General features: G+C 38.6%; 1 protein-coding gene across 2 annotated transcripts in view; it reads left to right on the top strand.

The window, feature by feature from the left end:
• Positions 1 to 10,347, top strand: part of LCP2 (lymphocyte cytosolic protein 2) — a 28,604-nt gene extending 18,257 nt beyond the window's left edge. For both annotated transcript variants that reach the window (XM_054642646.2, XM_054642645.2), the window contains exons 14-21: positions 777 to 807; positions 1,451 to 1,463; positions 2,498 to 2,618; positions 4,964 to 5,013; positions 6,110 to 6,213; positions 6,989 to 7,072; positions 8,210 to 8,365; positions 9,033 to 10,347. In XM_054642646.2, coding sequence (XP_054498621.2) covers positions 777 to 807; positions 1,451 to 1,463; positions 2,498 to 2,618; positions 4,964 to 5,013; positions 6,110 to 6,213; positions 6,989 to 7,072; positions 8,210 to 8,365; positions 9,033 to 9,155 — 682 coding nt within the window. In that variant the 3' untranslated portion in view covers positions 9,156 to 10,347. The remainder of the gene's footprint in view (positions 1 to 776; positions 808 to 1,450; positions 1,464 to 2,497; positions 2,619 to 4,963; positions 5,014 to 6,109; positions 6,214 to 6,988; positions 7,073 to 8,209; positions 8,366 to 9,032) is intronic.
• The last annotated feature ends 15,529 nt before the right edge of the window (positions 10,348 to 25,876 follow it).

Raw genomic sequence — 25,876 nt, 5'->3', positions numbered from 1 at the left:
CCCCAGCATTTTCTAGCAGAGCTGGATCATTCTCCAGCATTTTCTAGCAGAACTGCATCATTCCCCAGCATTTTCTAGCAGAACTGCATCATTCCCCAGCATTTTCTAGCAGAGCCGGATCATTCCCCAGCATTTTCTAGCAGAACTGCATCATTCCTCAACATTTTCTAGCAAAACTGCATCATTCCCCAGCATTTTCTAGCAGAGCTGGATCATTCTCCAGCATTTTCTAGCAGAGCTGCATCATTCCTCAACATTTTCTAGCAAAACTGCATCATTCCCCAGCATTTTCTAGCAGAACTGGATCATTCCCCAGCATTTTCTAGACCACCTGGGGGCTGAGCACTGACTGTACTTCAAACAAGAGAAGAAATAATTGAGATCTGCTAACCAGCTATGAGAATTGATCAGAGAAACAAAGCCTGATATCCTTATGATGTGCTCCAGCAGTGTTGTCAAATATTATAAATGAGTTCAAGACTTGAAGACTAATGTTTCATCATTGTACAAGCTTGTTTTAAGCTCTAATCTTACAATCAATTAATCAGACATTTTCCTTGTTGATAAAATCAAGATGGGCTAAGAACTAGAATAATGCATTAGATTATGGCTGAAAATTAGAACCTTAGATATTATTATGAGGAAAAAAATGTTTCTGCATCCATTGGTCTTTAAAATTTGCTATAAATTCATGTTCTAGTTGAAAATATTGCCTAATGCACATGAAGTGAATGAATATTATTCCACCTATGATGAGTGTTTTGTTTTCCTTTCAGGCACAGTTGGCCACCACACAGGAAAAATGAAGTAAGTGTAGTCTCAAAGCATATATTTAAAATATAGGGGTTACAGTAAAATTAAATACCTGTATAAAGTAATAATGCTGGAAAAGAGAAACTTGTTTCTTTTATAAATTGTAAGGAATACTCATGGATCTTTCATGGCACATGGGGTGTTTTTGAACAGTTCTTCTGTGTCAAGCTCAGTTTGTTCCTTGAGAACTTTATCTTGGATAACAGAAAGAACAAGGCCAGAATTTCTTCTATGACAGGGGAGAAGTAGTTTTGCTTAAAAAAGATTTGGGCTTCTGGAGATTTTTTCAGCCTAAGCTGATCTAAAAGTTTCACTTTCAGATAACTCTGAGAGTCTATGCTTACTTGAAGGATTAAGGAAAGTTTATATCTCCTGAGAGTTTCTGACTATTTTATGTCAAGATGAGTTATGGGACATCTACCACACGTCTTGTTTACAACTTTAAAGCTTTAAAAACTTAAAAAATTATTTGGTGTTACATGAAGACAAAACTCCCAACATTTTAGAGGGAAGTGATGTAGATATTAGAACCCCTGTATACTCAAAATTCACCAATGTCCAGATTTTGTTTTGTAAAACATTCCTAAGAACTGTGCTATAATATGTTGCTCATTTATTTTTCTTTTTGGCTCCCCAGGATGAAGAAGACAGTAAGTATTTCTACAGAGATTTTTCAAACTTGAAATTGTTCTTTGTCTTAGTTCTAAAGAAAAAAAAAAGGTAAAAAGGAAATTACTTCAGTTGTTTCCTTAGAGCCATTTCTGAAGTCAGGTGGTACCTTGATAGGCAGTAGAGTAGAATTATTTTAAAGTGCCTGATGCAGATTTCCATATCAAAGCCACAAACCCCAGGAAATCAATAGCTAATAGCCTCCTTCAGTCAGCCAGTTAGCAGCCAGCAGGATTTCTTATTTAGAAATACATCACATTAGAGAGATTTGTGTTCTGCACACAGCATCAAACAGCTGGAAACAGAAACCTGGTGTCTCCCAGTCCTCAGCAAACCCTGCTGGCACCAGGCTCTGTGCAATGTTAGTTGCTTTTATGAACAGAACTGAAATTAAGTCACTTTGATGTACAGAACTTCTTCCATGTACCACCAGTGTTTTTAAACTACTGCAGAATGCTGATTTCTGAAATTGAGTTGGTAAAGTGACTCCATAACAGAAGCAGGACATTTGGCCAAGTCTCTTTGAATTATCACTGCCCTAAGCCTCCATAAAGAATAAGGTTATTTAAGCTGTGCAGAGCACAGTTAACCTGTTCCACTCCTGCTAGTTCAGGTCTAAGGACACTGCAGAAAGAAAATGTTTTATTTCATGCTGGGAGAAATCTCAGAGTGATGTTCAAAAAGGTGATATCAACTCTGCTATTTAGAGGCAAGGTGACAGAAAACATGTACCACCTTCTGCAGTTAAGGTACCTGAATTGTGGCTTATCCAAAACAGAACCCAGAAAATGTAAATGTTGCTCAAGTCAGTTCCAGTTTATTTTTAATTTTAATACCTACTTTTAAGTTCTCAGCTGACCATGTGAGTTTCCAGTCTGTAACTAACATATTAAGGACTGTTTATTGCATTACATTTATCTAATTAAACAGCAGTAAGGTGACAGAATGTCTTCATTCTACTTCATTTAAGAATATTTCATGTGGGATTTAAGTTTCCTTCTCTTCCCCTCCACAGCTGCCCTGCAAAGACCAGTGCCACAGCTGTCTTTGCCCCCATACAGCTCCAATGCATTCCCACCCAAATCCATCAAGCCTTCACCTAAGCCAGGATCCAACAGCATTCCTGCTGCAGAAAGGTTTGTTTCACCATTATGGGTCATTCCTTTTGAATCTCAGCCTCTTGGTAGTTCATTACTGAGCCTGTGCCCTTGCCTCTACAAAATGCTAATTAGTGCTGCTCCTGCTATCCAGGAGAATCCTTTATAGAACTGAAGCTCTGTATCAGTGGAGCAGAGAGTGTACATCAGGCAGCCAAGAAAAAACCATGAATCTCTCTGTTTTATGGCAAGGAAGTTTTTTAAACTGATGCCTTGGAGTGGCCACCTAGAACAGAGGCTAGACAAGGTAAAGAGAGTAAAAGCAGGTATTTATTGAAGGCCTGCAATAGGTACAGTCAAAAGCCTCCAAGCTACACCCAGGATGGACAATGGTTATGAGTTTTTCAGACAATTTGAAGTTTGATTCATTTACATCTCAGGGGTTAATCCTCCAATTACAGCTTCAGGTAATGGAGTCATTTACTCCAAGTTATCCCCCTCAATTCACTGCTGTTTACATCTCTGGGGCCTGAGACAGTGAGGTGTCCTTGAGTTCCAGGCCTAGAGAGGAATTGTTTTATCTCAATAAAACGGGAGAACAGCAGCTGACAGGCCATGGAGCTTCAGAGCTATACACTAAAGCAGTGCAGGATCTGAAAAATAGAAAAGCTAAATCCTAAAGCAATCAAGACCCTACACTGTACAAGGCTTCCATTCTTGAGACACCCATTGCTCTCCCATTGCTTGCAGGATCCATAAGAATGACCAGTCCTTTTGGGAGGGGATCATCTCCTACAAAACTAGGCAGGATTCAGGACAAAGGGGTCCTGCACACTCTAGGATCCCTTAAGTGTTAGAGCTGCAACTCCTCACACTTCAAAACTAAAAAACTCCACAAACTCAGTTGTCTGGAGTTGAATCAGAAAGAATTTCATGTCCTTTTTACTAAATCTCACTGGAATGGTTGGTAATTCCTATTTAAAATTGTGAATCTTGCTGCAATTTTTTCCCAACTTCAACTTACAAATATTTGACTGTTATGCCTTCACTTGCTAGACAGAATAGCCCCTAATTAAATTTTGATTTCTGATGTACCATGCAACAGACTTAGACTTTGATGACTTAGAGTGGGCTCCTTGAGTCCATGTCTGATGCACATTTTCTAATATCTGTATTTTTTTAATGGCCCTTTGATGAATTCATCACATTTACCATCATTCTCTGGAACTGCTGACACCAAAACAAATACTGCAGTAGCAATAGCAAGGTCATATGCAAATTGAACTATTCCTATGATGAACACTTCTGCTTATACTCAAAGAGCATTGCCAAATTTTGCTGTAGCAGAGGCCCCCGGGCTGACTGATTCTCTCCCATAAATCAAGTCATGATAGGGTGTTTTTGTTGTGCAAACAAAATTAGCATATTTATCTCAGAGCCTTTTTAACAGCTCATTTAAGCAGAAGAGAAATATGAAGAGTAAAGGAAAGGAGTGCAGGCAATTTGTTCTCAATTAGGTGAAGAAACAAAAAAAGCCCCAGAAATTGAAGAGTGGGACTCCATTTTCAGCAGTTTTGGACGTTGGTTGAGGTTAGCAGAGATCTCTGGATGTCTTCTGGTCCAACCCCTACCCAGGCAAGGTCACCTTGAACAGGCTGCCTGGTACCACATCCAGATAGCATCTGAATGTCTCCAAGGAAAAAGAGAGATTCCACAACACTCTTGGCAACCTGCTCCAGTGCTTGCTTGCCCTCACATTAAAAAATGTTTCCTGATGTTCAGAGGAACCTGTGGTCTTGTGACAGGTGAAAAGAGCCTGGCTCTCCCTTCAGATAATTATGTGCTTTAAAAGGTCCCTCCTGAGCCTTCTCAGCTTCCAGCTCCCTCCACCTTTCCTCATGTGGGAGATGCCCCAGTCCCTGATGTTGCTGGCCCTTCCCAGCTTGCAACATAAACATGAAGCTGCATTTTTATCAACAATGTTACAGAAGCTGCAAGAATAATAACTCTGTAAGTGGAACCCCGCAGCGAGAAAGGTGTGGAGAGCTGCTCCCTGTGCTTGCTGCTCTGAGCAAGGACAGAGCCATTCCCTGTGGAAACTCCTCAAGCTCAATGCTCTCCTGCATTCATCCTGCTGCAGAAGTCTCTGTGGCCTTTACTGATTACCTTATTGCCACATTCTGAGCTCCAGGTAAACTTAAAGGTGGATCCACTTACACAAAAAGAAGGAAAGAAAAAGAAAAAGAAGAAAAGAGAAGGCTCTCCTCACCCTGCACAGCTCTCTAGGGGCTCTCACATTCTGTAAAACAGGCACGAAGTCCAGATCAGGTGATCAGAGCACAGAAATGTTGTATTTATACTGACTACTCTTTTTCTTTAAACAGTGCTAGAAACCTGTCTGCAACTGGCTCTCTACCGCCACGCTTCCATCCAGGTTTGTATCCTACATCCTTACATTGTTTTTCTTTTTTAAGTGCATGAAAGTTGAAAGATAGTTTCAGTGCAGTCAATATAAAAGTTTTTTTAGTATGGATGTTTCTGCTTGGACTGGGAACAGAAAACTATCAAGTTCCTGAGAGGCATCTTGTGTATCTTACTTAGTCTGAATCAAAGACTGGGCTTTTTTTTCCCCATGAAGTTTGGGCTTCCTGCTTAGTTCAACCAGTGTCAAAACCTCATAAAACCATTCTTTTCTGTACAGTACTGAGAGCTGAGCTATGCAAATCACTGTGGTATGCTAATACTCCCTAAAAAGGTTAGCAAATGCTTTTCATGTGAAATACACTCCATATTTATCTTGTAAGAAAAAAAAATAAAGAAAAAAAATAAAGAAAACTTAGATAAAAATAAAGAAAATAAATGTAAAAAAAATGTAAAAAAAATTAAGAAAACTTAGATAAAAATAAAGAAAATAAATAAAGAAAAAAGATAATAATAATAATAAAAATAATAAAAAATAATAAAGATAAAATAAAGAAAAAAATAAAGAAAACTCAATTGCTTTACAAGTAATTTTTTTTCACATGGTAACAGCTGTCAATATCCTACAGTGACATTTTTACTTTCTAATTGCTGAGAAGGCAAGGATTGAAAGGAGACAATGTTACTTCTGTCTCTAAAGAAACCAAGATGCTCTCAAGTGAGTAACTGTGGTACAGAAACTGATAAAATGTCACCTCTATTTCAAGTGCATTTGTTTTCATGGAAATCTGAACCATAAGAGCTCAGTTGAATTCCCTGTGCACCAAGGATGCACTTATGTAAAGAACCTGGTTCTCATAGAGAAGCCTAAATCTGATTTCAAATAATTTCTAGATGTCTCAGTACCAGGGTGTTGTATTGCACTAAATAGTTATTTAGTTGTTTGCACTGGGTGTTTGGTAATTTGCACTGTTCACATGATTTTTATTTACACCAGGGTGATACAAATACTTTATGCTTCATAAAATCAAGATCCTACACTCTGGGTGCACAGATGAAATGATTTTCCTGGTTTTAACATTGTTTTTTCTACTTTTGTATCTCTGAAGGCAGCAACAGCAGATCTCCTTCCAGAGGCCCAGCTGACATGAGACCTCCACTGCCAATTCCCAGCAGACAGACTGTTCACCAGGCAAACACAGAGCAAGATGAGGTACAAAACATGAACCATAACTGTAAAGGCAGCAAGTTTTCTGGTTTTGAGAGACAATACCTTTCAAAGTTGTTTTTCCAGTCACTGTCAGGACACTACTGAGTGCTTTCAGTTTCCTTTTCTGTGTCAAACTGTAGTGCCTTATTTTGTGCTCATCAAGAAAAACAACAATAGTTGAACCCCAAAAGAGCAAAATAAGAAAAATACTTGTTTTCTGGATTACTTGTTTTGCACAACTGCCTTCAAAAAGAAAACTTTGATGAGTAAAGGACTCACTCCTTTAAGTGCAATTTTGCTCCACATTTCCTTAAATAAAACAAGTTTAGAGCAAACCACTCATAGAGATAACCCTGCTGGGCAATCATAAAGAGTGCATTCACAGGAAGTCTGCATTGTTGTCTCAGATGATAGCTAAAAAAAACCAGACAAGGCAAAGGATGCCCTTGTGCCTAGTGTCCAGGTAGACAAAAGAGAACATAAAAAGAACATAAAAGAAATCTTTTACTGAAAGTGTTTGGAAATATCTGTTTCCTTAGCTTACCTGCAGGGGCATAATGTCTATAACTGTAATATTTTCAAATTTATCAAAGTGAGCAAGTAATTTAAAACAATTTAGCAGCACTTTCCATAGCACAATACATAGCAGCAAGATCTGTGACACACAGAGGTTCTGCACACAGACCCACATATCCCTCACACCGCAATTTCTCTCCACTTATTTGCATGTTGCCATTCCCTGGCAGCTGACCTTGTCCTTGTCCTTGTCCTGTCCCAGCCCCAGGGCTCTCTGAAGGATGAGTGGTACGTGGCTTTTGTCAGCCGGCCCGAGGCAGAGGCAGCGCTGCGCAGGATAAACAAGGTACTGCAAATCCCACCCCTGTCTGAGCCACAGAGCCCAGCAAAACGAACTGCAGCTTCAAACAAGGCTCATCTGTACATGTGGAAATAAATTACATATAGAAAAATTAACATTTAATATTAAATATAAAAAATATAAATAAATTTAAAATATATTAAATATAAAATATATTTAAAATATAATAAATATTTATTATAGTTTAATTTAATTATATTATTATATAATATATATTATATAATATATAATAATATAATTATTATAAAATATAAATATAATATAAAATATAATAATATATTATTATATAATATTTATTATAGTTTAATTAATTTAATTTAAAAAGAAATAATTTTAAAAGAAATGTTTAATTATATCTTTATTATAATAATATATTATTAAAATAATTTAATAAATAAATATATATTAGGGATCATTATATTAAATAGATTAAATATTTCATATTTAATATGTATTTAATATCTAATCTTTAATATAATAAAGATAAATAGAATTATTGCTGTGGGAGTTGTGGTTACCCTGTGCTGCCTCACAGCACTTGCCATGGGCTGAAGATGGCATGTGTGCACCATTCCAGTGACTTGTACTAAAGTCCAATTTATAAGGTCCCATTCAGTGCCTTTAAGAAAGGGATTTCAATGGAAGAATTGTCAAAATAGACCTGAAATTAGGAAAAGCAGAGAGAGTGATAGAGTATCACTGCCTTTACCTAAATTACACAGACAATGCCATTATTTTAAGCTGTCTATAAATCCATCATGTAGGAAACGTGATTGGCACTTAGTGGAAATGAACTTCTCTTTTGGTTAAAGTGATGTGAGGTTTGGTCTTTGATATTTCACTTCCTCCTTTAATGGAATCTCTCCCTCATACAAAACCATTCCTACCTTCCTTTAGAATCTGCTTTTGTAACAGAGAGGAGAGTTTGAAGTAGCAAACTGAAAGACAATACATTTGTCAAAAGACCTAAATGCTTTAATGGTGCAGTGTCTCTTATCAGAAAGGAAAGAGATTTCACAAAGAAAATACACTTAGAAGAACAAGTGCTCTAGTGAAAGGTGTTACACTGATCAAACCCAGGAGTGTCTGCTCTGTGTCATCTCTCATTTTTTCCTGTGTCAGGATGGAACATTCCTGGTGAGAGACAGCTCAAGGAAAACAGTGACTCACCCCTATGTCCTGATGGTGCTGTACAGAGACAAAGTGTACAACATCCAGATCCGCTACCAGGAGCAGGAGCACCTGTACTTGTTAGGAACCAGCTTGAAAGGAAAAGAGGTACCCTGTGTTTTTCAACTACTTCTCTTCATTTCAAGGCATCTCCTGCCTCATTCCTCAGTGCCAGGTGACTGTTCTGGCTGGAGTTCTGCTTCTTGTCTCAGAGATTATTGTTATTGCTGGAAGCACAATCAGGTTATGCTGTTTGCACTCAGGGAATGAAGGGGTGGCCTTACAGCACAGCCATTAGAAATCCACGTGCCTGGTTAGGGAATGTTTGTTTCCCCCTGAGATACCAGATAAGGGAAATGCAGAGCTGAGAGCTAATCCATACCTACCAAGTTCCAGCTTTGCTCCCAGGCTGGTGGCTCAGCCCCAGCCTGCAGGACTGTGGGTTTGCTCAGCACATTCCTGGCAGTTCTGATCCAGACAGAAGCCCTGAACTGATCAGCCACCTCTCAACTCTCAGGTACACCAAGCACAGTGGCAACAGCATGTGTTAAACAGATGAAGACTGCATAAATTAATTATACAACATTGCAACAGCTTGTACACAGAGTTACTGAGCTACAGATCATGCCAGGAATGAGAACAGTTGATCTGGACCCTATATATATTTTTATAATATTGATAAATATTTAGAATTTTAAATAAACCTTTTGTTTCTACTGGTTGCTAATAATTCTGACATTTTGGCCTTAGCCTTCTCATTTTTTCCATCCCACAGGAATTTTCTTCTGTAGCAGATATCATTGACCACTTCCAAAGAACACCCCTTCTTCTGATTGATGGAAAAGACAGAGGCTCAAGAAACCAGTGCATGTTAAAATATGCTGCAGGACATATTTAAATGAAACTTTAGAGAAGATCCCCTATAGTACTGAAGCCTCCTGAAGTTTATAAACTTCAAGATATTTCCCTTTTCAGCAAACTAAAGTCATGAAGTCATTAAAATTCACAGTTTCAAAGAAAAAGGACTATGTTATTTTTAAATTATGCCTTAAATACAGTACTCTATAAATATAATTTTCCTACAAAGTGTCCATTAATTATACAGCACATGAGAATTTCTTATCTTCCAAGATATGTATATTCTCTTGAAATTATTCCCACACCAAATTTGATGAACCATAAATAAATGACCATACAAGCCTCTGCTCTCATAGGAGCTCTCTTTTTGGATCAGAATTGCAGCAGCAATTTTATTATTTGGAGTGATACAGAGTAGACCCAAACATTGTCAAAGCTGAGGCGTAGACAAAATAAAAGCCAATTTTTTCCTCAATAAATGTAACTCTGCTCACTTCTATGAAAATATCAGCTCAGATCTGAAAGACACACAGGTTTCAGTGGCACCAAAAACCCTCCAGCCCTGGAAATGCAGATTCCTGTCAGGATCTGTGTCTGGGTTATTCAGTGTGAGCTGCTTGTTCCCACTTTTCCAGGAAAACACCACAGCCACAGAGCACATCCTCTGTGTCACAGCACTGGGGATCCCCTGCCTCAGCCCACAGTTGGAATTTTGTATTTCCTACAATTCCCTAACCTCACTCAGAAAGAAGATTTTCTCCACACACATCTCTCTTCAGCTGGGTCTTTCTGACTGAATCAAGTGACTGCATTTTTACACATCAACAAAATTATCATCATGTGACCCTTACGTGGCAGAACCCCCCAGATCTCTTAGAAAGCACACACACACAGTCAGGCCAAACTTAGTTCCTCTTGCTCAACTGCTTTCTGTTTTACTGTATTTTTTAAAGAAAAAAAAGGGACACTCACAATTCAAAAATATAAGTTGTAGATGAGGAAGCCCCTTTGTTAAGTGGGATTTATCCAACTATTTGCCTTGGGTTTCAAATTCCCTTGTGGTCTGACAACACCTTGGTTTGATAATTATGACTTTTGTCACACTTTTTCTCCTTTAAAGCCATGGTGTCTATGTCAGTTAAAACACTGGAATCAAAATTCAAGGTAGAAAATACCTTCATAGAATCTGTAAAGCTTCCCAGATAACATAATCAGATTTCACAAACAGTTTTCCTTATAGAGATATGTTTTGTAAGTGTTCCTTTCTAAGATGTTTAGGTAAGAGTTGGAATTCAAAGATAGCAAAGTTCATTTCTATGCAACTATGAGTCAAAAAATAAAGGTGAAAAAATTAAAGAAATCCTTCAGCTGAAAAAAGCTGCTTCTAGCCCAGGATTTTTAAAAATGTACTATTAATCTGGTGAAAGAAAAGTCAGTTCTAATCTGGCTTTTTCAAAAATTGTTAAATTTAAGAACAACATCCCCCATATCACACTGTCTCTTGTGAATGTAATCCTATTCCATTGCCCTGCCTTGAAAAATCTGACAACCCAGAAACACCTCCTATGGATGGAATTGTGTTTTATTGATTTTAAATCATCTCACCAGTGAAAGAGAAATAAAACATAAACCAGCATAACAAATTCTAACTCTGCATATTTTTTTAGTAGAATAAATCTCTATTTGATTATTCAGAGAAATATATTTGGTGTAAGAATAAAGCTACATCTCAACATCCAAGCATGTCCACAAGTAAAGTATGATTGAATATGAATTGTAATGAACTACATGAAATTAGCTGTGTAAATGTTGGGCCAAGAAGATTTCAGGATAGAGCAGTGAAACCACAAACTCCTCCCTATTCTTGTAGCTAGTTGCATTAGAATCATTACAGAAACTAGAATGGAAAGCATTTTTGGTTTTCCAGAAGTAATCTGCTCTCTGACCCCTTCCTCAGCAACATTTTTAAGACGAGGAAGGAAGCTCAAGACACAAACTGCAGTTCCTCCTTCACTGGCAGTTTCTTATCCTGTTTCCCCAGGCACAACTGAGAAAAGAGACAGTGACTTGAAGTAAATTTCAAATCTTTCTACTGCTCCAACACCTTTTTGTTTAAAAGGAGAAAACCACATGAGAAACTTCATGCCCAGTTTCCTGACCTTTTTAATTCATTACATCAGTCTTTCCAGCCCTAGTGGGCTTGATTTGGGAAATGTGGGTTGAAAAAACCACTCTCAGAACCAATAACCTAGGTTTTTTTTCCATTCCACATGTTTAGCTTAACATAAAAAATAGTCTACCTGCAGGAAACCATGCTATCATTGTACAGTTCAAACTTAGTTAAAAGGAAGAAGATGAAGAAAGAAGAAAGAAGAAAGAAGAAAGAAGAAAGAAGAAAGAAGAAAGAAGAAAGAAGAAAGAAGAAAGAAGAAGTAGCAACTTCAGCAGTATTAATAGAAGACAATACATAAAAATGGATGTTACTTAATCAGTCAAACTCCAAGTCTTTTCTTCAGCTTCTCTTAAATCTTTGGCCTTCACAGGATGGTTGAAATTCAAAATCAGGTCACAAAGCAGTAGCTGGCTTTCCACTGAAATACAAAGGGCAGTGTATCAGCATGGTGTTTATTGAATGACACTGAGTGGTAATCTACAGACAGCATTGTTTTAGTGCTCATCTATCAACTCACTCAGGGTTGCCTGTTCCACTTGCCTCAAGAAGGTTCAATTCAGTTGGTGTCAGCATGTCAGCAATATTTGCATTAGAAGGCTCTCAGTGTTCCTAGAAAGGAATGACTGATCACCTAGCAGGCGTTTGCCATGGTTAACTAACATGATTCTATTCCTTTCTAACTGCTGTTCCATTAATTTTTCAAACCACAAGAGCAAAGCTATTGCTTCATTACATTAAAACCCAGTTGTCTGACACAGAAAACCAGGCCATTGCCACTGCACACTCTTAGAAGAATGTCTTACAGTTTGTGTTTAACTGGATGGTGAAGTCAGAATTACCATTTATTTTCTTCAACTCATTGGACATTGTGTCAACATTTTTAATTGCAGCCTCAAGGTTAAACTGTCCATCAGAATTTTTGATCACCTGCATGAAATAGGAACAAAACATGACTGGCAGGGTATATATGATTCATAAACTCATTGATACAGATAATCATAATACTCCTGACATTTTTTCTTTAATTTTCTTAAATAATATTTTACTAAAACTTCCCCTAGTTTATAATTATCCACTTAGACATGGCAAATTACAGCTATGGATGGCAAGCACTAAACACTCAGGGCTGGGTTTTTTTCCTGTCATATTTTTCTTATAGAAACAACCACAGAGAAATTAATCATGTTTATGAATTCCTCTCCTCATCATTTTTCATGTTTGTTTTTGACCAAGCTTTTCTTACAGAATCAAAAATTAATCGAGAATAATCATTCAGCCACAAGATGGAGCTGCAGTGACATTAACGTGACCAACACACCTGGTCACTATTAACGCAGTGTTAACGAGCCTGCCAAACATGCCCAAAAGCATTTGTAATTAGTTTATAATCAATATCTGCTTGTCTACTTTAGAAATCATATTACCTGCCTTTAACATTTAATGAAAAACCAATCAAAATCTAGACACAATTAAGACTATTAACCATTTGAAATGAAGTATAATTTGAAATTTCAAATGTGTACTACACCCCTCTTAAGGAATTTTTTCCTTATGAAAAATTTCAAAGAGAAGTGTGCATAGCACAATTTCTGGCCTAGTTATAAGCTCTCTACTTATCATTCAGAAATCCTAAAATGGGTGATTAATAAATAATGTTCCTTTTGCAGAAAATCTCAGCACATTAAGAAGCATGACCAAAAATATTAACATACATTTAATATAGATTCTTTGTCTGAGTCTCTTCTCCCTTCAGTCAGTGGCTTTATGTTGAGTCCATCAGTCATGGCTGAGGCTTCTAAAAAGACAACTCCAAATTATTCAGGATTAGTAAGTATAAAATATACAATAAATTTTAAAATATAACAACTAGACATTAGTTTCATTAGTCTTATTTGAAAGTAGAGTCCAAGAGCTCAAATGGTTTTAATTCTTCTGAGAAAGAATCAAAAGCTTGGATTTTGTTTATTTTACTTTCTTTAGGGACAGCGTTTCAGAATTTTTTCAGGAGTTCAAGGTGGAATTACTAACAGTGAGTAAGTGTATGAGTAATGGTGATGAAGCATTCCTCAAACACATTCCTGTACTTTTTAAACTGAAAACTTTCTGAGAGATCTAAAAAGGCATTGCAATTGGTTTCTGACATCAACTTATGGAAGGAAAATCTAAAGCACACACAAAAAAGTGTTGACTGTCTATGGTGGTGCATCTTCCCCTGGCCACACTATGATCTGAGGTTTTTTAAGAGATTCTAAAACACTCTTTTGGCACTGTCTGCTGGTCAGTAACAGAGCTGAGATTAAATACCAGATCCCTGGGTTTGTTCTTCCCCCATTCCTCCTGCCCGTCTCTCCTCACACATCAGGACACCTTTGGGCAAGCTCAAGTGTGTGACAGTCACTGGAAAGCTGTTTCAACCCTAAAAAAGGAGAGAAAAGGGGAGGAGGGTTATTTCACCCTCGAAGGGTGTGTTTTCAGAAGGGGTGCAATGACATGAGGCAGAGGGTGCTCATCTCTGGGGCAGTGTGTCCCCCTTTGAGCGCTCCCCAAAAAGGTCTCAGGGAGGGCACAGCTCCTTTGGGCTCCTGTGGGTCACTGCCCTGCACAGGAGCCAGTCCCCCAAGACTCCAAAATGAGCTGAAATATGGTTTATGTTGGCAAGCACCATAGAGGTAAGCTGGTTCTGCCCCCCCTGCCATGGGCAGGAACACCTTGCAGTGGCCCAGGTGGCTCCAAGCCCTGGCCAAGCTGGTCTGGAGCTCTCTCAGGCAGCAGGAGCCCTTTCCCCAGCAGTGAGCACAGCCAGGCTGGGCTGGTCCCACCCTGCAGACCCACCAGGAGCAGTCCCAGGGCTTCTCTCAGCAAGGAAAGCCCCGTGGTGTGTCCCTCTCCCAGCACATCAGAGGTCAGCGGGTTGCAAGAGTCCCGGGGCAGTCAAAATTTTAGGAGTGGGTTGTAAAAAGTAATTGCAAATGCTGCAAGAGCTGAAGAAATGGAGAAGAGAGGACTGAGGTGTCAGCAGGGGGTGGTGGATGGGGAATGAATTTCCTGCTGGCCTTTGAGGCCCTGCCTGTGGAGAGCTTATTGCACGTGCAGCAACTCATTTATAAAGAGTCAGTTCCTTTTGGTCATCAATTCAAGTTCACATGGAATCAAGTAAGTTATACTGTCTGAGCAAAGCTTAATAGTGAACCTGAACTGAAGGAAGCCAAGAGAGGCACTTTGCTAGACAGATTTATCCATTTAGACCATGCTCAGTGTTAATTTAGCAATGACCACTGCCCTCAGAAGCACATACCTGACTGGAGTTGGAATCAACAAAATCTGCTAACTAATGACCTGGGCTTGGGAGCTGCTCATTTCTTGCCCAGTCTCTGCTGTAGTACTTAAAGCCAGGGACACCAAGCAGGGGAATGGCTGTCAGAGCTTTTCTTTAATTTACTGGAACCCCTTTTCCTGCTGCTCAGCATTCATCTGTATTTGGAACTTGCTTTTTGGCACCAGAGGAGAAGGAATAACCAGCACCTCAGAGGAGAGTGGAATTACTTGGATGTGCAGTAGAGAACAGATGGACAGGGTGTGCTTGGGATGTGCTTTCATGCTATTTCTTCTTTAAAACAAAGGATTGTAAATGTATTGGTTTATGACTGAATTGGAACTCAGAGCAGCATTTTCTGGTATGGCACAATTAAACTGTGATTCAAAGAGAAAATATGGTATGCTGCAAACATTGTGGGGCATTCTGGAGATGAGAAATGCAGAGCAGGAAACCCTTCACACATGCACTAATTCCTGTACTACAGCCTTGCAGTTTACAGCCTCTTGCCAGCACCCCAGTGCAAGCAAGTTAACTGTGCCCTTTCTGTGGCTTCTAAGGAAAAAGTCCAGCTGAAGCTGCTGATTTTACTGGTAGAACACAAAATAGAGCTGTGTACAAAAGAACATACAAGGTGGTTTTATATATTCCCCAAATACAAAAGAACCTACAAAAGTTTATATAAATATAGATACAAAAAAAGCAAAATAATATCCTAGCAAGGTACTGAAAATATTTGTGTCAGTAGAAGGAGCAGTTATTTCCTTTACTAACCTGCAAAGCAGAATGCTTCAACTGATAAACCCTATTTCTGTCAATTTAATTTTTACATTTGCATGGTTTTTTGACATTGTATAAATAAGCATTTCCATTGCACTTAAATTTCTCTGTATAAGGAAAAATAGGTTATTGTAATGACCAGAAAAATTAGATTCAAAATATGTACAATAAACTGAGTTGCCAGAACTAATTGGACAAACCAAATAGAATGGTTCTTAAAGGCAGGGCCTGTCTGAAAATAATCTTCAACAATGTGAGATATTAACCAGCAAGGTGACCAACAGTGCAGGAGAGTGACTGTATGCAGCATTTTTTTTTTTTAAAGAGAGTAAGAGATATTTAATTTCTACACCTGAATTTACTTGGAACAGAAGCACTTTCTGGATTTTCTTTATAAGGCAATATTTCAAACTGAAACACTGAAATTACAGGTTTAAATTATTAAGTTATACCTCTGTAAGGAGCATTCTCGTAGGTGTTGCTGCAGTTTCACATCAGTGTTTCAGTTTATGAGCTGCAGTTTGCTCTTTGCCTGAAGTAAACCCACAGGTTTATGTGCAAAGGTACCCAGAGGTGAAGTTCTTTAATCACTGGATGGTCTGGCCATGGGTGGTACTTTAAACACAAAACCCCTCTGCACCCAGGGGTTTCAGAGAACACATTCACTTGTGGCAGCTCAGACACTTTTATGAATCCCTGATAAAGACAGAATTAATACCAAACCAGTTCTCTAAGGAGGGGAAAAGATCACGAAGACTAGAAATAGATTTCAGGATGCAGAATTAGGATTATGATGAGGATGAGCAAGCTCTGCAGGCAGCTAAAACAGGCAGATCCCTCTACAGCACTGCCTTCCTCACCTCTGCAGTAAAATTACCCTAAGCATGACTTCAGACAAAATACAGCAGTTAAATACATAACCACTGGCCAGAAGAGTCTGAAAACAAAGGATATACAAAATTATTTTCTTGTCTAGTAAGAGATGAACTAGGAAGAGAGAAACCATGATCTTGTATTGTATCTTGTCGTTACAAAGATGTTTTAAAGAAAGTGTTCTACTGGGAAGTAGAAATAAATGTATTGACTACAAAATATCATTTTAGTGAACAGCTTAATCAACATTTAGAGAGTCTGTCTTTTAAGGAAGTCATATTTCTGCCACTGCAGTAACAGATGAGACATAAGAAAATCACAGAATCACCAAGGTTGAAAGAGACCTTCAGGTTCATCTAATCCTGCCATCTACCACCATAATCATCCTTAAACCATATCCCCAAGAGCCTTATAAAGTTTTACTGCAAGTATTACCATTTGCTGTTACTGTGAAGGCTTTAGCTTTCATAAAAAATTCCCTAGTGGGTCTAAGAGGAGTGTTTAAAGTTTCAATGCATGCTATTAAACTTTCACATGAAAAGCTTTGTCAAAAGAGAAACTGATTTTTTACCATCACAGAGGTATAAAAATTTTTAATCCAGATTTCCTTCCAAGGAAAGTCAAATAGAAACCAAACCAACACACACAAAATACAATGCAACCTTGACAAATGACAGTAAGTTCTGATAAAATAATGTATTTCATAAGCTCTGGAGCAGATGTCAAATTTGAAATGATGAAAACTGCTAAATGCTGAAGGCCAAGAAAAGCCTGATCAGATCATGGTACAAGCAAAAGCCAGACTTTGTCTTTAAAAGTTACAGTCCAAGTAGTACAGGCAAAGAGTGGTAGGTAGAAAAGAGTGCTAAGCAAATGGCCTTGCCTTAAAACATGCTCATGAAATAGGAAGAGTAAACCTTGAGTTAAAATATGTATTTGTGGCATATATTATATGCCATAAATATAGTGGCATAGTATATTTATGCCATAGTATAATAGGTGCAACCTGCTATAGTTAATAGGTGAAGTAAAATGTGATAGTATATATGAAGTATAATGTTAGACTATAATAGGTGAAACCTGTTTGCTTGGGTTTTCAGCCAGAAAACTTCAAGAAATTATGTAGCACACAATGTTACATGATATAACACATAATACAATTTTCTGAGACTGTTTTAATAATACCCCATTAAGAATATATTAAAACCAAAAAGTTGCACCTACAGAATGAGGTGCAGCCTTTCACAGAAGAAATGTAATTATTTTTAAACAATAAATAGCATAAGCTTATGCTTTGTAGATAGTCTGGAAGGTGTTCACTTGGTGATCTGGAAAGCTTTTTTATGTGTAGTAATATGTATATAAAATATGTGTAATAGGTTCTGAACTATAGCTTTAAAGTGGTTCTGAAATGTAATATTCAAGGTAATTATATGGCCTGTTAAAGACTGGAATATTCAATAACTGAAGACAAGTGCACATCTAATGCTAATTCAGATGGAATTGTGTGCTGAAGCTGCTTAGTCAGTATAAATGTCTTTTATGCAAAAAAGGTCTAGTTCCTGCATCTCATTCATATATAACACTTGTGCTGCTTAATGTTTTAATAAAGTCAGGTAAATAGGTGTGGAGTTTCTTAAAAGATAAACAGTAAATATCAATTAGGTTCTGGTGGGATAATTTGAACAATTAATCACGAATGCTATTTTTAGTGGAACTTGGGGAGATGATTCACAAATATGTTTTGCTTTCTTCATAGTCCAAATATCATGGAGAGGCAGAGCTACTGGTGAAGGTTTGGCATGCAAGCTCTGAGCCACTGGAATTTGGAGGCACAACTGATCTTGCAGTGTTTTCTAAAGTGAAATTCAGATACATTCATGAGCTGACTGGAAGATTTTCAAGAAGCATCTAGAAATTCCTCATGCTTTCTGGATTTCACAAGAGAAGTGATTTCTGATGCTATCAAATATTTTCCCAGCTCAACATAAACCATTGAAATGACACAGGGTTTGACAGCAATTCTGAACCTTTACCTGTTCAAAAGCAGCTGTCTAGAGCCAAAGAACTGTGTCTGCTTCTAGTTCTCATGGACACTCATATCTGCTTCTCTTCAACCTTTCTCACCAGATGCCATTTAAAAAGATTTTGTTAATCCACGCAGAGAAAGTAAGTTTATAAAGCAAGGAGTTGTGAAATTGTCTCTAGATCCTAAGAAAGTGAATCCAGTTTGTCTTTTGGAAAGTGCTGAGCCCTTTTGACTGAGATGTCATTGCTTAACAGCTCTGTTTTTACAGATATTTCACCACTGCTCTTTTATCTTCATAGATTTTTATAGCAGTAACATAGTGCCTGAAATACTGCAGAGAGAAATAAGGGAGTGTGCTAATGGCAGTAAGTCAAGTTTATAATTTGCTACACTGCAAGTTAGCCCTTCTTCATTTAAATGAATTTAATACCATCCAATGTAATGGTCAGAGGCACAATGTAGACATTACAGCTTCTATTAGCTGCTTCTATTGTAATTATCCACACTATTTTTCATTTGCCAGCTTGCATACATTACTACATGAAATGCCCTAAAAACATTAGAGGTACAGAAATGAGAACTGAACAAAAGAATTTAATTCTACTCAGGGAAATGGCATTATCATTTTGCAATCACAGATTTGATTACTTTTGTTGCTTTATCAGAAGATTTCTTTGTGATTAACTTGTGACATGGCCAGGAGGAGGCACAACAAAACATCCTGAAGCAATTCCCGTCTCGGCTGTTTGAATGGGCATTTCCCTCTAACTGAGGATTTTTTGCAAATTCTTTATTTCATAAATATGTCACTCTTGCAACAGTGTTCATACTCCATAAATACAACTGTGTCACAAATTCCTCCTAACACCCTCTCAGTATTGCAGTCTCTGTAAGATGGAGCTGGAGAGCAGCAAGAGAGAAGCCACTAGGTGCCCCTGTTCCCACAATCAAAGCGTGCTCGGCAGAGGAAGCAGAAAGCAGAACATGCTTGCCCTAAAAGGCTGGTGATTCAGCCCAAATGTGAGAATGAAAAACACCTAAGAGATGGCAGAAAATTGATGCCACTGCCTAGAAAGCCCATTGTGTCATCTGCCCAGGCAGGGATGCTGTGATCCCCGGTGAAGCTGTGGCAGGGGAGGCAATCCAGGCACTCCCATTCTGCACTGGCAGTGATTGTCCATCCCAGTGCCACCCTCAGCAGGGGATTCAGGCACAGCCAAACAACTCCAAAGGAAGACTTTTCCCTTCTGCTGCTGACAGTTACAGCTGAGAGGGCTGGGCCTCCTCTTACTGAACTTCACAGGTCTTCAACTCCTGCCTGTGCATTTATCTCATGGAAAACCTCATGTCTGCATGTCCTGACTCTGCACAAAACCCACCAAGTGTGCACCTGGATGAGCTGCCATGCTGCATGTGCAGACATGAAAAAGTTGCTTTATGTTCTAAATCAAATAAGCAAACTGAAATTCTGGGGCGTGTTCAGATTCTTTTAGCAGAAGGGAGAATGTGTGAAATCAGTTATTTCAACTGGAATTTAACAGTTTTCCATCTAGGAGCGAGACTGCTCTGAAATAGCTATGACTAATAGAAGTTAATAGTTACTAGCTGTGATCATTTTGTGGCAGCTACTTAGCCTCAAAGACTAAGACCTGTCACTGTCCTTGGAGGGATTTAACAGACATATAGATGTGGCACTTGGGGACACAGTTTAGTGGTGGCTTGGCATTCTAGGGCAATGGTTTACCTTGATGATCTTAGAAATTTTTCCTTCCTTAACAATTCTATGGTTCTATGTTTTTAAAATTGGGAATCGGGCCCTTCTCCCTGTTGCTTCACTAAACTTGGTTAATTGCTGAGAAAGTCAACAGAAATTAATGGGCAAAATTATGCTTCTTTTCAGGGTCTGTTGTGTTCAGATAAATTTTACATATATGCCATTGCTTTCATTTTTTATCTAATAAAAATAATTTTAAATGTGCAATGAAACTGCATGAGAAAAAGTAACCCAAAATTCCTCAAAAAGAGAAAAATGAGAATTTGGAAGACAGTTCCAGGAACAGGTCTGACAGTTGATAATTTCTCTTTAAACTCTGAATGGGTGAAATCTCTTATGACATTACTAGATCTCTTTGGAACCACAGAGGAATAATTTTATGACAAATTAGGCACATTTAAATGCAGCAAAATGTCTATAGTTATACATACTCCCCATTTCTGTGCATCCTGATATATTAACAGTGACATTTACCAGAGAAATATTTCACAACCCTTTTTTATTGTGCTCATTTTTCAACAAGTTTGGGAGCCAGATAAATCGTGGGAAGGATTTGGTTATCAGACTGATGCTGCAGACACACTGGAACAGCACCACAGCACAAAGAAATGGGAGGTGCTTCCCCTTCCCACAAATAACACAGGAGCTGGATTGAGTAGTAAATGAAGGAAATCAGTCCTAACATTTTCAAACTGCCTGGACAAGAAACAGCACCAGGTGTGAATTTTAGAAAGTGCAATGTGGCTGTCAAGAGTTAATAACAGCTGACAGTAAATAACAGTGTATTTGCCTTACCAATCCAAGTTTCAGTGTCCTCACCTCCCTGTTTCCCTGCACATGATGGACCTGTGATCCCTCCAGCAGGGTGAGAAACAAGCTCCAGACATCACCAGGTACAGGTAAGGCACGTTTGCCACTCCAGCTGCCCCTCTGCTTTCTGTGCCTATCACAGCTCTGGGCTGACACCAGTAAATTCACAAAAGGTGTTTTCTGCTGGAGGCACCACACAGCTGACATCAATAAGAGGTTAAATGAAAACTTTTTCTTCAGTTTCAAATCTAGAGCTAATTAATATTTACACACTGTACCTCCTACCCTCATCACAGCCTAAAATCCAGACTGTCTGGACCCTGTGTAGAATTGCATATTATATTAGTGTTTGCAATCAAAATACCCTATTCCAGCCCAGCAGATGCTTTAGCTGCCCCTCAGCAGCAGACAAGATAATTTCCTGGACTTTTATAAACTTACACTGTGAGGCTTTCTCCCCTGACATCTCAGATGTACTTTCTGGAAGCGTGGCAAAATATTTAAATAAAAGGGTGCTCTGTTTGCTGTATTTTGCAGCCAGGCAAGACTTGCTTCCCAAAATTAGTTTACTTAGTTCCAACCCTGAGCAGCAGCAGCAGGCATGAACCCCCTGACAGGGGCAGTCAGCTTTGCTGAGAGCACATCCCAAAGCAGTGGATGGGGAGCAGTGCACCCCAAACATGATGAGATGCAGGCACTCTGATGTGGCTGCAAGGACTGAAATTACCTGGCCAAAGTCACCCCCTTTTCTGCTTGTTGGCTCCCACTGAAGGTGCAGAAATATCCCTGCAGCACAGAGACAACACATTTACAAAGCACCAGATTAGGCTCTGTACACAGCAAGAAAATAAAAATGGCCCATTGAAAGTGGAGTTTTACAAGCTAATTTAATAGGTTATTTTTGTACCTACCTTCCTCAGGAACCTGAGGAATTTGATATAGAACAGTTGGTTTAACTTTGGAGAATTCATGCACATTCACAGATAACATTACTTGACAGGTATTACACCAATTTCCTAATCCATTCCCACTATTCCTCTGCACAATCCTCAGAAGAAACGAAATAAAGCAGGATTATTTCTTAAAGCTTAATACTGCTTAATATATTTTTGACATGCTTAATATATCTGGGACATGTAAATCACTATAAATTTCCTTCCAAATTTAAATGAGGTCTACCAAAATTAAGTAAAGTGGAAATGCTCTGACATCAATTGCCAATTTATGCATAACAGTGCAGGTTTTTTGTTGCTGACAATTGTAAGAGATAGCTCTAAATAAGAAAATTGAAATCTAAATCTATGAAATTGAAAACTTCTTTACCTGTGTAAATATTCACCTTTTCTGAGTGTACTTCTCTCAATATTTTATTCACAAAACCCTTCCTGTAATTTTCATTTGAATTAATATTCCTCTAAGATACTTGCTTTGAATTGACACTCTTGCTATGGAGATGATAAGAAAAATGAGCAGCTACAAAAGAAACTGTTCACTGCTGGTCAGGCTCCCTGTTGTAATGAAACTGCAGGTTTTTGTAACAGAACTGCAGAGGTTACTGTGTCTCAGAAAGAGACCTAGAGGGATCCTGAGGAGCTGTCTCTGAACTAAATCCATGAGAGCACAAGAATGTTATTCAGTCAGAAGTACAGAATTTTTCTTAGTGAAGATTTCAATGCAGCCAAAAGTTTGGCCTTGAAGGGTTAAAGCACAGTGTTATTTCAGCTACTGAACAGTAAAAATCTGTGTGTGGCTCTAAAATCAAGGAAGGAAGAAAGAAATCAGAGGGAATAAGATCACAGAATGAAAGGGCTCTGCTTTAATAATGCCTTTGGTCTGGTACATATCCCTCAGTAATTTACAGAAGTGGCTTTTACACCTTATCATCTGATCATAACTTGGGGTCTTTGGTATCTTGGTGGATACCAATAACTGATCATTGAACTTTAGCATCATTTTGGTGTTGCTGCTCTGTTCTCATCCTGACCCCACCTTAGCATTTAAAAGAAGCAATGGGGCTCCACTGAAAGTCATGATAGAATTTATTTTCTGGAGAAATTATAACATTTTACTGCCCAAGCTTTTTATGACACCTAGGTTATATTGCTTCAGTGCCTGTTTTTTATAGCTTTCTCCTCTAGCAAGAACTTGCAGTGGAAATGTGTAAGAAATGTTGCTAAAGAATCACAAGGAGAGGAATCTGGAAGTGTAAAATCCTGACTCTGACTTACTTTAATCATCATAGCTCATCAGGGGAATGTGCATGGTGTACATGTAACAAATCCTAACCTCTCTTGCAAGTCAACATTTGGTGAAGAAAAAATTCATCAGTTCTCTGATATTTAGCGTTTTATAAGCTACTCTTTGGTCTACTCTCAGGAAGGCTATCTTTTAACTGTTACAAGTTTGGTTTTGATTACTGTACCACTGAAAAATAAAAGTATCACATAAAAATTCACAAACATAGATATGCAGTCATTCCAAAATAAGAAGGTCAAAATACTTGACCAAAATGATTCATGTAAAGTTGTTTTATTACCTTTTTCTTACCAGTTTCTCTGACACAAAAGCTGTTGAACATTACTGGGCAGCCTGGCCTCGGTCACTTTTTGAAAAAACTGCCAGAAGCAACTTTCATGTCATTGTTCATTAACACTGATCACATTAGCAAGGATTTATTGGCAACTGCTGGTGTAATAAAATACATTTTAAATGCTTTGGGTGTAGAGTCTGCTGTGCCTAACTATGCTGGCATTGCTCACTTTTCAAAAGTGTTGCATGATTTACCACTTAGCCCAGGCACTCTTGTTTGATTAAATCCCTCTTTCCTTGCTGCTGGGAAGCAGAATTGGCAGCAACAAAGCATCTTTAATATTCTGTGGGGCACACCTCTAGAGGTCTTTGAATACATAAGTTCAAAATTTTGGTTTAAAAGCTCCCTAAATTTGATTTTACTTGGCTGCAAATAGGCAACATGAAAATGAGCAAGTAAAATATTACAGCTGATGTAGAAAAAAATCTAAATTTCCACCTACTAAAGCACTTCAGTCTAAGGTGAAGCTCAGTTGTGAGTCACTGGAGCATTCCCCCCTTGTTTCTGTAGAGCTGCCCGATTAATGAGTCTGTCACAGGTAACCCTGGGGCTATGGGATACAGCAGCTGGGAAGTGACATAAAGTCACTTTAAATAGAGCTCTGTACACCTGTCACATAGTTAACATTTTTGGACAGTGCACAATTCATGATGTGAAGGACAACTAGGTTAATAGGCCTAGGAACAAGCCATTCAATTGCTTTCAGAAGGAATCAAATCTGAGTAACATCTGATTATTAACAATTAGCAGTTCCAGTGCTTCTATGGGTTTGTCTGAGCCTTCATGGACCAGATTGTTTAAGTGTTCACTGGACTGCATTCACTCCAACACTTTCATGAGGATAGCTGTGCAAGCAGTGAGATTTTGGTCTTTTCCAAGACTAGGAAGTGAAAAAGAAAATCTTTGGTCATTAAAATGACAGATTTCCCAAGCAAACACTTAGAACAATGAAAAGCAATGCACATTTCATAACAACCCATATGCAAACAAAACACTTTGTCTCAAAAATTGGTGACTACTCAAACCAATGTGTGGACATTTTTCCAAATTGGAGTGTGTCCTGCAAGGAGAGCAACGTCATTGACCTTAAGATACTTTGAGGTGGAGCAGGGTTGTTAGCAGGAACATACCAGCAAAATGCTGCTGAGGAGCTGAAGTCTTATCTCACATTTCCCCACCTTATATTATCTCCAGGACTGTGGCTAGTACAATCAGACCTAGGCTACTGACTGTAATTTTTTCCAGATTAACACTCTCCTGAGAAATTAGAGTGAATCACAGAATGGTTTGGGTTGGAAGGGACCTTAAAGGTCATCTTGTTCCACACTCCTGCCATGGGCAGGGACACCTTCCACCATCCCAGGCTGCTCCAAGTCCTGTCCAACCTGGCCTTGGGCAGTTCCAGGGATCCAGGGGCAGCCACAGCTGCTCTGGGCAACCTGAGCCAGGTCCTCACCACCCTCACAGGGAAAAATTTATTCCTAAACTTCAGAAGTTTCTGGAAAATGTGGTTACTTTATTTTTCTGCTACAATTTCTTCCTTTTCTTATGATGCTTCCTGGCTAGTTTTCCTATGGTTTTTGTAAGGAAGCACTTCATGAGGACTTCTCTGTCTTATTTAATGAATTTGAGAATTTGGGGTTTGCTCTGAAGAATAAATGAATATTTTAAACTTACCAGAGCAGATCTTCAGTAGTTACATACAGCAGAATGCAGAGATACTTGCCCAGATATCAGCTGGAAAACAAATCATGACCTTACTTCTTCAAGCATTTAAAATATTGGAATTTTTCTAACCATTTTGCTATTGAAACGAGGAAGATGCAATAATTCAACAACTGTGCTCTTGCCTGTGTCAGCCTGAGCAGATTGTTTAGGACCAGGCAGTGGTGTGACCCTATGCAATGACAATGCAGAAGCAGTGTCAGACAGTTTCTTTGCCACAGCTCTAACACACCTGGCAGCAGAGCTCTCCCTTCCCCACTCTGACTTTGCTGTGGTGATGAAATATCACCAGGATTCAGCCACCTGGATCCCATAAGATTTCTTTGCTGCCTACTCTGCCAACACTTGGACAAGCTGGGATAGGAAAAAAAGCCATGTCTTGGATGGATGTAATGTCTTCTTCAAATGTCAATATGGTTCATTTCCTTCTGCTGTAACCTTGTGGTGTGGTCACAGGTGGAGTGACAACAAGGCAAAATTGGAGGAAGTGGCATTTAAATCTTTTCAAATAATCACAATTTCATAGGGCTCAGCCTGTAAGACAGACTGGCTGAGGAAGCAGAAGACTGTGCCTGCTTCATAAAAGAGAAAAGAAAATATTTATGTGATCTTCTTTTGCTTTCTCTCTTCTCTATTCTCAGCATCATGGGGCTTACTCTGGATTTCTGACATCCTCACAATTTGGGATGTTCAC

The sequence above is a fragment of the Agelaius phoeniceus genome, chromosome 15, assembly GCF_051311805.1.
Source record: "Agelaius phoeniceus isolate bAgePho1 chromosome 15, bAgePho1.hap1, whole genome shotgun sequence".
Lineage (NCBI taxonomy): Eukaryota > Metazoa > Chordata > Aves > Passeriformes > Icteridae > Agelaius > Agelaius phoeniceus.
The sequence above is the reverse complement of the archived record's forward strand: the minus strand, read 5'-3'. Positions and strand labels throughout refer to the sequence as shown.